General features: G+C 42.7%; 1 protein-coding gene across 1 annotated transcript in view; it reads left to right on the top strand.

Annotated features, from left to right (window-relative positions):
* Positions 1-2880, top strand: part of efhd1 (EF-hand domain family, member D1) — a 63841-nt gene extending 60961 nt beyond the window's left edge. Inside the window, exon 4 of the mRNA XM_030129368.1 lies at positions 1-2880. This exon is cut by the window's left edge and continues 91 nt beyond it. Within this exon, the coding sequence (XP_029985228.1) occupies positions 1-44 (44 nt within the window). The 3' untranslated portion in view covers positions 45-2880.
* Positions 2881-15143: the final 12263 nt, after the last annotated feature.

Below are 15143 nucleotides of genomic sequence, written 5' to 3'. Positions count from 1 at the left end.
GGCAGGCAGCGTTCAAGCAGCTGCAGTCCACCTTCTGCTCATGACCACAGGAAGCAGATAAGAACCCCCCCCCCCCAAGAAATGCACATCCAGCGTTAGTCCCATTTTAGACATAGCTTCACACTGTACTTAACTTTAATCAGACAGAAATTGGCACTTTACTGAAAAAATACTAAGTTTTCTTAACTGGCATAAATACCTCAAAACTGCACACAGAATAATTGGGTTGATGCCCCGCCCCCTGCGGCTCCTCCACAGAAAAGTGTCGGGCAGAAACGTGCAACACTACTTTAACTGGGAGAACACATGTGGGTTTTTCTGTGGATGTGTGGAAGCAGTTGGGTTCTTCTCTACAAATACTGGAATCTCCACCTGAAGGGAATGGAAGCGGCTTCAGGAAAGTGACGTCGTCCTCAGTATGTTGTGCTTTGACCCTGTCCTACATGTGTGTGTTCAGCCGCTCTACTGGTTTAACTGGTCAAGTCATTCTATCGATGTTGAGTTTGTGAAGCATTTTTTATGACATTGTATAGTTCAGTTGTGTTTTGTTCATTTTGAAGACATGTTTTATTCTCACATTGTTTAAAAGAGCATATTTAATTAAATGGACCTTTTTCAACAACCTGCAGTGTAATAGAAACAGTAGAATGGATAAGTGTTGTGATTAGAGTGGAAGCATTGACATCACATAGGTTTGAAATGTGTCGTGGCTGATGCGGCTCTGGGCAGTTTTGGCCTCTGACTTCTCCTGTTTTTACATAGATTTATGAACGTGACACCATCTAGTCTGTGTTCTGAAACTCCACTTCACAAATCAGGGATTTGACCTTCACAGCATTTAGGGAATTCTGTTTTGTGACTGGGAGGGATTCAAATGGAAAATCCATGTGAAGTACAGAGTTGACAGGTCACATGTCAGCAGGTGGGATGGGCATGCTGCTGAAAAACACCCAGCATGCACCTCTCTCTACAAACCCAGGTTCAGCTCTCCTTCAAACAAGACGTACAAATTAAATACAAGTGGCAGAAAGTGTCTGCGTAGGGGGACGGGTCTGTAGTCCACTGTCCTGGTTCTGCTTCAAAAAAAGTCCAAAAGCCAGTGTGTGTCCTCTTAAATATACAGGCCGTGACTCAAATGAAAATGTTAGACTGTGACATGTCGGACTGTACCGTCCATGCACAGATGAGGCTGCTGTTGGTGCGATACCATGGGCACTGGCCGATCCCTGCATGGCCTTCTGGTCCTGGTTTTACTGCTAAAGGGACAGCGTACTTCCACAAGCATCTGACCAAATTTAAGAATAAATGTAGAACGCTGAAACATTCCATTCTCTTAAATTGACTCTCCATGACTCAACAACAGCAGTGTTTTGGAACATGACCCCTGCACCCCCCCAGCTCTGGACTGGTGCTAAACGTGGACCACATATGGGATCATACACAGTGTTCTAGGCATGAAGCTCCACCAGAACCGTGGCCTGTAACAAAGACATGGTTGTGCAGTCTGCAGTCCGCCCAGCCTGAATCAGCGCTAGTGTTCGTCCACAGCTGACCCCAGGACGCGGCCGCTGGAAAAAGCCTCTGTGGCATTTTCTGCTGCTCATTTCTTTAATTTGTCTGTCGTCGTTTGTTTTCTCATTTCACTTTTAGAGAGAAAACCAACCAATATATTAGCATAAATGTTGTAACAGTAGAAGTAAAAGTTAGAGAAGGCATGTTAGATGACTTCTGGTCCTAAACTGAACCCTGATTGGCTGAAGCACACACTGAGCCTGCATGTGCGGTCAACCTTTACTGGCTTTTGCTTCTTCGACCCAAATTCCCACATTAGACACTTAAGTTGTAATGTGAAAGTGTGTGTGGTGTACTTGAATATTCTGCTTCTAACAGCATGCACTTCTTCAGTATATACATGTATAAACCAGAGAGAGAAGACTCCATTCAAATCCAGCTGATGTTTGGGATCCGTGTTGGAGATAATCTGACCTCAGATCTGCTAACGTGTGCTGATTTTACATGGACGTACCAGCTAGTCGTCCTGGGAGTTTAGTGTTAAGTTTTTTGGAGTTTGAAAGTCATTCACAGGATTCAGACGTTTGTTGAAGAAGTGATGACTTTTTTTGCATAGCAGGTGTTACTGAAGGTGTTGACTTTTGGAGCGCAGTCTCCTGTAAATCCTCCTGGGTTTGATGTGGTCCAGGGTTTTCGTTGTGGTCCAACTCATTTCTCTGAAGTCCACGTTGATGGCTCATACACTGTGATGTTTGGTTGTAAAGCTTCTAAAGCGTAGATTAGCTGAACGGCCCCACTCCTCACATGCATATTGTGTTTCCGTCTGTGGTGTGTGTCGTTCACAGCTGTGACCTGTTCAGTGGTCCTGTGTCCTGTGTCTTCACATTAGACAGAAAATATGACAAGAACAGATCAGTCACATGTTCAGTAACGTTCACTGCAGGAGGGAGGAGACTTCCACCTCCTTTATGCATGGGCCAGTCTGTCCTGTGGGCTGAATCACAATCACAGGATGGGATTTAAAGCATGAGCTTCCTTTTCAGCTTTCAAAGAACAGCTGATTTATCTGTTTACGTAACAATTAACATTCAGCATTATATTAAAATCTATTCTAATAAAGATAGCACTATTTTCATTATAGATCCTTATTTTGGTATCGAAATCCAGGGATTAGGGCTCAAACGCATGGTCGTTTTCCACAGCGGAGACTAGTAATCTACAAACTGAATTATACATGGAGATGAAAGTGCATATGAAAAGGACAAATGTGGGCGTCAGTTTGTGAAATAGAAAACTTCAACAAAAAAAGCATTTAATGCTCAGTGAAGTCACAAATGTAACTTGTTTTATTTGGATATTTGATTAGAAAAAAAACATCAAAATGTGAGTAATCTGACAATCAGGCAAACTGTGTGACTTTCCTGGATGTCAAGTGGAGAGTTTGGAAGTGAAGATTCTGGGTCATGTAGTTAAAATAGTAACAGTCAAATTACTTGCTTTGAAAAACAACTTCATGTACACTCCGTTCATCTGAACTCCCTTTGAAATAAAAAAAAAAGCAGCTGTATGTTGTCGTTAGAACACCATCACACATGTGAGTGTGTTTCATGTCATTCCAATAAGAAGCAATTCCCAAAAATAGCTGCTCGTATTTTAATGAGAACAACTTCTACGCTGCAAAAATCTGAATGTGACCCAGTGGATTTGTGTCATTTCTGTTCCAAACATCTGATCACACTTAAAATCAGACACAATCACCTACAGAGGAACTGTGCACTCAGATAGAAGACCTGATTTACAGACAGTGGATCTGGAAAATTTAACTGAAGAAATCTTACCCAGATCATTTTCACTGGTTCCATTGGCAGATTTTTTTACTTGAATTAAGCAAAAAAAAAAAAAATCTGCCAATGGAACCAGTGAAAATTATCATGGTAACATTTCTTCAGTTAAATTTTCCAGATCTGTTGTCTGTAAATCAGGTCTTCTATCTGAGTGTACAGTTCGTCTGTAGGTGATTCTGTCTCTGATTTTAGGTGTGATCAGATGTTTGGAACAGAAATGACACAAATCCACTGGGTCACATTCAGATTTTTCTTCTCCTGCACAAACTGAAACGTGTCATTCATCCTTGTGTCAGGAGTTTGTAATACCACTACAACTACTACTACTGTATAACAGAAGCACAGTGTGAGCAGCACAGAGGTGTGTGTTCGGACCCAGGCTCACTTCACTGTGTGTGTGTGTGTGTGTGTGTGTGTGTGCTGAGGACACCACACACACATCTGATGCACTGGTTCTGCTCTTCAACCTGAGCTCTGACCAAGCAGCTGAAATCCACCTGAAGTTTGTGACAAATGCACCGTTTGATTTTCCTTCAGAGTGAGAACATGGATGTCACTGTGGTGTGTGTGTTCAGTTCAGAGACGAGCCGGTTCCCATCTGATAGTCCACTACGGTCCGGATCCGGACACCTGAACTTTAAGCACCAACCCCATCTGTCCTTGTTGTTGTTGTTGTTGTTGTTGTTGTTGCTGTTGTTGTTTACACCTTTTATCTTAAATGTGAGCTCCTTTTCCGTCGTCCAGAGTAACACCTGCATGTGAGCCGTAAGCCTGTTTTAAAGTTTGCATGAACAGGATTACATTTACTGCTGTCATTTGATGCTCTAATATTAGTTATGAGTCACAATGTTTAGAAGTTATTTGCCTGTTTTTCTGTTTTTCTGTTTGTTGACTTACATTTGTCCTTTTCTTTAGGTTTACTGCAGCCACGTCTGCTGATAATCTGCACTAACATGTGTTCCCTCTGCCAGGAGCTGTTGGATCACTGCTTTGTGTGTTTGTTTGTTTGTTTGTGTGTTTGTTTGTTTGTTTGTTTGTTTGTTAGCAATTTCCATCTGTCATCATTAAGCAATTTTCAAAAATTCATCAAAAATTCCAAACGACTGATTCTCCTCCAGTTGGATCCACCTGTAGCTTAGAACAGTCTCTGGTATGTGGAACTAAATTGTCCACATCCACTGTGGAATGTGGACTCTGTGGACATTTCCACTGAACACTGAAAATCCCATTTCCCACACATTTAAAATCAGAACTCAACTAATACTGATGTGAATTGAATCTGATTGGACAGACACATGACTGGGACCAGATTCCGCTGTTTGTGCTGAATGGAACAACCTGGAAACTGTTGGATTTCCACAGGACCACCGTTCAGGGTGCTCGGTGGAGGTGTGTGTTCTGAACACTGGTTATAAAATGTCTTCGTTATCATTCCTTCCCTCCCCTTTTTTTGTTTAAATCCCATTTTAAAGCCAGTCCACACAGATGCTCCTTGTTTTCGGAATCCTGTCTCCTTCCTAGTCATTCCTTTCGCTGCTGTTGTGAAACCTCGGTGTCTTTTCAGTTCAACACCAGATGTTGTGAATTTACACTCAGATCAGGATGCAGGTTTCACGTCCAGCTGTTTTTTTTCTTTTTTACTGTCGTCTGTTCCCTGAGCCTTTTTCTAATCACATGGTTTCCACGGCTGAACCCTTTTCCAGTCTCTTGTACTGAACATACTAAACCTCAGTCTTTTCATGTCACTCTGAAGGAAAATGAATGGAATGTGTTGTACAAGGTCCTGTTTGGTCTGATGTAAACCTTCAAACTGTATGAACCAAACCAAACCTGCAGCATGTCCACAGTCCAGTCCACACAGTGGAAGGTGTGTCCTGGTGTCCACATCCTGCTCTGTGCTCGTGTCTGTTTGATGACGCTCACTAATGCAGACTCCGTCGTATTCCACTCAATGCCTCCATGTTTGTGCTGGTGTTTCCACTTTGGCTGAGAAGCCCTGACCACAGCGCTGTTCCGCCGTCTGCCTGGTGACTTCCACTGTTCACATGTTCTTAGCATGTTCTGCTTGTCATACAACTAAACTACTGGATGGAACTAATATCTTCTTTGTCGTGGAAAATGTATTTTTCATAAATAAAATCATATATATATTGTTTTAATTTTAGCAGAGACTTATAAGTTGCCAAATCTGAAAAGGTCAGTGAAATATATTTTGGGCACTTGTAAAGATAATGTGTTGTAAACTTCCCTGTTGGAACGGAAAACCTTTGACTTGACTGCAATAAAAACAAGAAAAATCCTAAAGCATCGTGGGAGTTTATTTAGTGCATGGATGAGGAGGAAAACTCCGCTGTGACTTCCAACACCTGCTTTTTTTTTTAACCTTTTATCCTGTTCAGGTCGCTGGGAATTGGAGCATATCCCAGCATGCATCACACCAGAGTCAAAGTACTGGGCCTCCACAGTATGAGCGGTCATCACAGCGATCTCCAGTGTGCACGTCAGCTGAGCCTCCAGGGGCCCAGAGGGGCGGAGCTTCAAGTCAGCACTCAAGTTAGCGCAGCATTCGGGAGGGTTTAGCTTAACTATTAACCCTTAAACACCCAAACGTCCACCTTTAACCCTTAAACACCCAAACGTCCACCTTTAACCCTTAAACACCCAAACGTCCACCTTTAACCCTTAAACACCCAAACGTCCACCTTTAAACCCTTAAAGACCCAAACGTCCACCTTTAACCCTTACAGACCAAACGTCCACCTTTAACCCTTAAACACCCAAACGTCCTCCTTTAACCCTTAAAGACCCAAACGTCCACCTTTAACCCTTAAACACCCAAACGTCCACCTTTAACCCTTACAGACCCAAACGTCCACCTTTAACCCTTACAGACCCAAACGTCCACCTTTAACCCTTAAACACCCAAACGTCCACCTTTAACCCTTAAACACCCAAACGTCCACCTTTAACCCTTAAACACCCAAACGTCCACCTTTAACCCTTAAACACCCAAACGTCCACCTTTAACCCTTACAGACCCAAACGTCCACCTTTAACCCTTACAGACCCAAACGTCCTCCTTTAACCCTTAAACACCCAAACGTCCACCTTTAACCCTTACAGACCCAAACGTCCACCTTTAACCCTTAAACACCCAAACGTCCACCTTTAACCCTTAAACACCCAAACCTCCACCTTTAACCCTTACACACCCAAATGTCCACCTTTAACCCTTACAGACCGAACATCCACCTTTAACCCTTAAACACCCAAACGTCTACCTTTAACCCTTAAACACCCAAACGTCCACCTTTAACCCTTACAGACCCAAACGTCCACCTTTAACCCTTAAACACCCAAATGTCCACCTTTAACCCTTACAGACCCAAACATCCACCTTTAACCCTTAAACACCCAAACGTCCACCTTTAACCCTTAAATACCCAAATGTCCACCTTTAACCCTTACAGACCCAAACATCCACCTTTAACCCTTAAACACCCAAACGTCCACCTTTAACCCTTAAACACCCAAACGTCCACCTTTAACCCTTACAGACCCAAATGTCCACCTTTAACCCTTAAACACCCAAACGTCCACCTTTAACCCTTAAACACCCAAACGTCCACCTTTAACCCTTACAGACCCAAACGTCCACCTTTAACCCTTAAACACCCAAACGTCCTCCTTTAACCCTTAAAGACCCAAACGTCCACCTTTAACCCTTAAACACCCAAACGTCCACCTTTAACCCTTAAACACCCAAACGTTCACCTTTAACCCTTACAGACCCAAACATCCACCTTTAACCCTTACAGACCCAAACGTTCACCTTTAACCCTTACAGACCCAAACGTCCTCCTTTAACCCTTACAGACCCAAACGTCCTCCTTTAACCCTTACAGACCCAAACGTCCTCCTTTAACCCTTACAGACCCAAACGTCCACCTTTAACCCTTACAGACCCAAACGTCCACCTTTAACCCTTACAGACCCAAACGTCCACCTTTAACCCTTAAACACCCAAACGTCCACCTTTAACCCTTAAACACCCAAACGTCCACCTTTAACCCTTACAGACCCAAACGTCCACCTTTAACCCTTACAGACCCAAACGTCCTCCTTTAACCCTTAAACACCCAAACGTCCTCCTTTAACCCTTACAGACCCAAACGTCCTCCTTTAACCCTTACAGACCCAAACGTTCACCTTTAACCCTTACAGACCGAACGTCCACCTTTAACCCTTACACACCCAAACGTCTACCTTTAACCGTTACACACCCAAACGTCCACCTTTAACCCTTAAACACCCAAACGTCCACCTTTAACCCTACAGACCCAAACGTCCACCTTTAACCCTTACAGACCCCAAACGTCCACCTTTAACCCTTAAACACCCAAACGTCCACCTTTAACCCTTACAGACCCAAACGTCCACCTTTAACCCTTACAGACCCAAACGTCCACCTTTAACCCTTAACACCCAAACGTCCACCTTTAACCCTTAAACACCCAAACGTCCACCTTTAAACCCTTAAACACCCAAACGTCCACCTTTAACCCTTACAGACCCAAACGTCCACCTTTAACCCTTAAACACCCAAACGTCCTCCTTTAACCCTTACAGACCCAAACGTCCACCTTTACCCTTAAACACCCAAACGTCCACCTTTAACCCTTAACACCCCAAACGTCCTCCTTTAACCCTTACAGACCCAAACGTCCTCCTTTAACCCTTACAGACCCAAACGTTCACCTTTAACCCTTACAGACCAAACGTCCACCATTAACCCTTACAGACCCAAACGTCCACCTTTAACCCTTAAACACCCAAACGTCCACCTTAACCCTTAAACACCCAAACGTCCACCTTTAACCCTTACAGACCCAAACGTCCACCTTTAACCCTTACAGACCCAAACGTCCACCTTTAACCCTTAAACACCCAAACGTCCACCTTTAACCCTTACAGACCCAAACGTCCACCTTTAACCCTTACAGACCCAAACGTCCACCTTTAACCCTTACAGACCCAAACGTCCACCTTTAACCCTTAAACACCCAAACGTCCACCTTTAACCCTTAAACACCCAAACGTCCACCTTTAACCCTTACAGACCCAAAACGTCCCCCTTTAACCCTTACAGACCCAAACGTCCACCTTTAACCCTTACACGACCCAACGTCCACCTTTAACCTAACCCAAACGTCCACCTTTAACCCTTACAGACCCAAACGTCCACCTTTAACCCTTACAGACACAAACGTCCACCTTTAACCCTTAAACACCCAAACGTCCACCTTTAACCCTTACAGACCCAAACGTCCACCTTTAACCCTTACAGACCCAAACGTCCACCTTTAACCCTTAAACACCCAAACGTCCACCTTTAACCCTTAAACACCCAAACGTCCACCTTTAACCCTTAAACACCCAAACGTCCACCTTTAACCTAATCCATCTACTGATCTAAACTGTTTAATCCTATTAATCCATGTCAATAATTGGTGCTAAATACAGTTCTTCATCTTTTCATGGTCATCAGATATGACCATATTTGGACGTTCAGAGGCTCCGTAGTTACCTTGGAAACACCGTCATCTTCTCCACCATTGCTTGTCCAGTCAAACTCGTGCAGTTGGATCAGTTCCAGTGGACGGACACAGTGGGTTTAAGTTCAGTTCAGGACAGACTGGACTGAACCAGACCCTGTTTATTCAGTTTTCTCTGTTTTTGATAAAATAACCTTTAACTTTAATCTGAGCTTTTATGAACATCTCCAGGATCAGTGAATTAAATACAGGAAAATACCTGATATACACTGAGAAATGTCAAATTAATTGATTGATGTGTTTATTTTGAATTTGAATGTCAAACCAGAAGAAAATAAATAAAACACTTCAACATAAGATATAAGACATATTTGAAAAGGAGTGAGAAGAAGCAGAACTTATAAACTCCACCCCTTCTTGAATAATTCATAGTAATGACCTTCCCAGTCTAAGCAGATCTGTGCTATATACTAGAATATGACTCATACTTATTACCTCCACCAGGAGGTACTGGGATAAATTTGTTTGTTTGTGTTTGTTTGTTTGTTTGTGTGTTTGTTTGTTTGTTCTCATCTTCAGTGTAAAACTCTTCCACCCATCTTTCCCAGATCTTCCCCACAGATAGGCCTAGGCCCTGGGACCAACCCAGTCCATTTTGGTCCCAGTAGGACAAAGTTCAAGGTCACAGCAAGGTCACAACATCTACAGTTTTCCATCTGTCATCACTGAGACATTTTCAGAAATTCATCCAAAATTCCAAACTACTCCGATTCTCCTCCAGTTGGATCCACCTGTAGCTCAGAACAGTCTCTTGTATGTGGAACTAAATTGTCCACATCCACTGTGGAATGTGGACTCTGTGGACATTTACACTGAACACTGAAAATCCCATTTCCCACACATTTAAAATTAGAACTCAACTAATATTGATGTGAATTGAATCTAATTGGACAGACACATGACTGGGACCAGATTCAACTGTTTGTGTGTATGGAACAACCTGGAAACTGTTGGATTTAAACAGAAACAGTGGATCCACACATGCACAGAGTTCAGGCTGAAGGAGGAGCTCTGAGTTCTGAACACTGGTTATTAAATAATTTGGTTTTTGTCTTTATATTATTATGAACAAATATAATGTGGTTTACATAAAGACATAATATAGTAACACATATATGGAAATACATATTCATGCACATATGTACACTATATTTCCAAAAGTCTTGTCTCCTCCATCCCAATCCTCAGACTCAGCTGTTCCAGTCCCTTCCATGTCCACAGGTGGATTAAATCCAGCCCTAGGCATGCAGACTGCTTTTACAAACATTTGGGACAGAATGGGTCTCTCTCAGGAGCTCAGTGAATTCCAGCGTGGAACTGTGATAGGATGCCACCTGTGACACAAATCCAGTGGTGAACTTTCCTGGCTCCTAAATATTCCACAGTCAACAGTGCGCACAGAGCTTCATGGAATGGGTTTCCGTGGCCGAGCGGCTGCATCCGAGCCATACATCAGCAAGTGCAATGCACAGCGGTGGATGCAGTGGTGTAAAGCACGCCGCCACTGGACTGTAGAGCAGGGGAGGAGCCTTCTCTGGACTGACCAATCACACTTCTCCATCTGGCGATCTGACGGACGGGTCTGGGTTTGGCGGTCTCCAGGAGAACGATACTTGTGGGAGCGCATTGTGCCGAGTGTAAAGTTTGGTGGAGGGGGGGTTATGGTGTGGGGTTGTTTTTCAGGAGCTGGGCTGGGCCCCTTAGTTCCACTGAAAGGAACTGGGAATGCTTCAGCAGAACAAGACATTTGGGACAATTCCATGCTCCCAACTTTGTGGGAACAGTTTGGAGCTGGCCCCTTCCTCTTCCAACATGACTGTGCACCAGTGCACAAAGCAAGGTCCATTTGGACATGGAGGACAGAGTCTGGTGTGGATGAACTGGACTGGCCTGCACACAGTCCTGACCTCAACCCCATAGAACACCTTTGGATGAATTAGAGCGCAGACTGAGAGCCAGGCCTTCTGTCCAACATCAGTGTGGGACCTCACAAATGCGCTTCTGGAAGAACGGTCCAAAATTCCCATGAACACACTCCTAAACCTTGTGGACAGCCTTCCCAGAAGAGTTGAAGCTGTTAGAGCTGCAAAGGGTGGAGCCACGTCAGACTGAACCCATAGACTAGGAATGGGATGGACCTGACATTCATATGGGAGTCAAAGCAGGAGAGGGAATACTGTTGGATATAGAGTGTGTATATATATATATATATATATATATATATATATATATATATATATATATATATATATATATATTTTTATTTTTATTTTTTTTTGTGCACACACACAGGGTGGGGAAGCCAAATGTACACTGAACATTTAGTTGTTTTTTCTCAGCAGACACTACGTCAGTTGTTTTGAACCCAAACATATACTGATGTCATAATCATACCTAACACTATTATCCATACCTTTTCACAAACTTTTGCCCATATGAGTATCAGGAAAGCAAACGTCAAGAGTGTGTGATTTGCTGAATGCACTCGTCACACCAAAGGAGATTTCCAAAATAGTTGGAGTGTCCATAAAGACTGTTTATAATGGAAAGAAGAGAATGACTATGAGCAAAACTATTACCAGAAAGTCTGGAAGATACTATTAAAGAAGAATGGGAGAAGTTGTCACCCCAATATTTGAGGAACACTTGTGCAAGTTTCAGGAAGCGTGTGAAGGCAGTTATTGAGAAAGAAGGAGGACACATAGAATAAAAACCTTTTCTATTATGGACATTTTCTTGTGGCAAATAAATTCTCATGACTTTCAATAAACTAATTGGTCATACACTGTCTTTCAATCCCTGCCTCAAAATAGTGTACATTTTGCTTCCCCACCCTGTGTGTGTGTGTGTGTGTGTGTGTATATATATATATACAGTGGTGCAGCTTGCCATTAGGAAAGGCAGGCAGCTGCTTGGGGCCCCTAAGCCAGCAGGGGCCCCCAGAGGACCAACAGATTTGACACAAACAGTCTAAAGAATAAGTTCACTACACAGCGGCAGTAAGAAGTTGCAGTAAAAAATAGCTGTCTCAAATTCTCTGGAGGGGCCCCCTGAGTCCAAATTGCCCCTCCCTCACCTGTCTATCTCTGTCAGAGTGAGATATTGCGTGCAGGTTTCGTGCTATGCATATATTATATATCTATATAATATAATATATATATATATAATATATATATATATATATATTATATATATATACACAGACACACACACACACATAGTTGTCCAGTCATATCCAACCCCTCCCTCATCCCTGTTCCTCTGAAAAACTGTCTTTGTCCGTCCTTTTAAACTGTGTCATGCTTGGACGTTGCTGACACAATTTCAAATCGAGAACATAATATTAGAACAGATGGTGAGAAATGACTGAAGAAAGTTTCAAAGTAGAGGAAACAGTCACTTGGGAACTGCTACAGAAGCAGCCGTGGGTCTTCATGGGTTAACAGTGTTTTCAGTGCGTCTGTTTCAGGGGTATTAATGTTTGTCTCCAAATGAGAATTTCTGTTCCAAAACCAAAAAACCCAAACGTTTGAAAGGTATTGTGATAGATAACATGTTTCAAATTCAACTATCTGAATCTGGATGTCAGGTTTGGTTAGCTCTCCCTGTTAGCCACCTGTGGATGTACCATAGGCTTTATATGTCTGGGAATAAGGTGTTTGCAGCTTTAATGAAACCCGTGCATCAGAATGTCAATCTGAGTTGCACATCTTTGAGTCCAGGCTGCACATTTTTACAGTGATATGTTTGGGTCTGTTTCCAATGCTCTGGACCACTTAAAGAGCCAGAGCTACTGCTGTCAGCTCCCAAATGAAGGTTTCTCTAGAATTCTATTTCTAAAGTTTATTAACATTTATTATAAAATTTCCTCTGGATTTGGTGTTTTGAAGTGATAATCAGGCATTTTCCTATTTAATTCACTGATCATGTAGATGTTCATAAAAGCTCAGAGTAAATTCAAAGGTTATTTTATCAAAACACAGAAAACTGAATAAACAGGGTCTGTTTCAGTCCAGTCTGTCCTGAACTGAACACAAACCCAGTGTGTCCATCCACTGGCACTGATCCAACTCCATGGGTTTGACTGGGGAAGCAATGTTGGAGAAGATGACGGTGTTTCCACGGTAACTACGGAGCCTCTGAAGGTCCAAATATGGTCATATCTGATGAGCATGAAAAGATGAAGAACTGTATTTGACACCAGTTATTGACACGTATTAATAGGATTAGGATCAACAGGATAAACAGTTTAGATCAGTAGATGCTTTAGGACACCAGTGGGTTTGGGTTTTTATTTATTAAAAAATACAACTTTAAGCGCAGAGGTTGACTCGAAATATGCAAACAATGAAAATAAAAGGATAAGGTGTGTAGTAGTTCTATTATTTAAACAGAAACATATTAATGATGTTAGAAAGTCCATTAAACCTTGATTTGGGAAAAACAAATCTACAATTCAACTATTTTCCAGCCCTCTGAAAAAACAAACAAAAGCATTGACATGAATCCATGACACTGAACCAATAAATCCATGTTCTGATGATCGATCATGAAAACACAGATCGTAAACACTAATGTTTTCTTTTTTTTAAATTAACTCTGTGTGTTGGAAGTCATTTCACTGCATGACAGTACAATGTGATAAAAAAGACTTCCATTCTTTTCTTTTTCTTCCCATAATCCCACTCTACCCAGAAGAAGACAATCCTTAATGGAAATCCAATACGGACGAGTAATCAGTGCAGAGTAGATACGACAATTATCTAATTAACAAAAGAAACAAACGAAAAAATATATCTAAAAGAAACAAACAAACAATAAAAAAGGGGGGGGGGGGGGGTCAGTCATCACACACTAATGTTTATCTTTTATTGATATGTCACAGTGGATGGATTTTCCACTGACATTTTATATGATCTGACTTTAGTTTGACACAAATCAAGGAGGTAGAGCAGGGCTGTCAAACAGTGGCCCAGATGACACAGGTGCAAATTTACACTGGACAGAGGTGGAAATTACACTGGACACAGGTGCAGTTTTACACGGGACACAGGTGCAATTTACAACTGGACACAGGTGCAATTTACACTGGACACAGGTCAATTTACACTGGACACAGGTGCAGTTTACACTGGACACAGGTGCAGTTTTACACTGGACACAGGTGCAGTTTACACTGGACACAGGTGCAATTTACACTGGACACAGGTGCAATTCACACTGGACACAGGTGCAGTTTACACTGGACACAGGTCGCAGGTTTACACTGGACACAGTGCAATTTACACTGGACACAGGTGCAATTCACACTGACACGGTGCAGTTTAACTGGACACAGGTGCAGTTTACACTGGACAGAGGTGCATTTACACTGGACACAGGTGCAATTTACACTGGACAGAGGTGGAATTCACACTGGACACAGGTGGAATTTACACTGGACACAGGTGCAATTTACACTGGACACAGGTGCAGTTTACACTGGACACAGGTGCAATTTACACTGGACACAGGTGCAATTCACACTGGACACAGGTGCAGTTTACACTGGACACAGGTGCAGTTACACTGGACAGGTGCAATTTACACTGGACACAGGTGCAATTTACACTGGACAGAGGTGGAATTCACACTGGACACAGTGGAATTTACACTGGACACAGGTGCAATTTACACTGGACACAGGTGCAGTTCACACTGGACACAGGTGCAATTTACACTGGACACAGGTGCAATTTACACTGGACAGAGGTGGAATTTACACTGGACAGAGGTGGAATTTACACTGGACACAGGTGCAATTTACACTGGACACAGGTGGAATTTACACTGGACACAGGTGCAATTCACACTGGACACAGGTGCAATTTACACTGGACACAGGTGCAATTTACACTGGACACAGGTGCAATTCACACTGGACACAGGTGGAATTTACACTGGACACAGGTGCAATTTACACTGGACACAGGTGCAATTTACACTGGACACAGGTGCAATTTACACTGGACAGTTTACACTGGACACAGGTGCAATTTACACTGGACACAGGTGCAGTTTACACTGGACACAGGTGCAGTTTACACTGGACACAGGTGCAATTCACACTGGACACAGGTGCAATTTACACTGGACACAGGTGCAGTTTACACTGGACACAGGTGCAATTCAC

The sequence above is a fragment of the Sphaeramia orbicularis genome, unplaced genomic scaffold (assembly GCF_902148855.1).
Source record: "Sphaeramia orbicularis unplaced genomic scaffold, fSphaOr1.1, whole genome shotgun sequence".
Taxonomy (NCBI): domain Eukaryota; kingdom Metazoa; phylum Chordata; class Actinopteri; order Kurtiformes; family Apogonidae; genus Sphaeramia; species Sphaeramia orbicularis.
The sequence above is the reverse complement of the archived record's forward strand: the minus strand, read 5'-3'. Positions and strand labels throughout refer to the sequence as shown.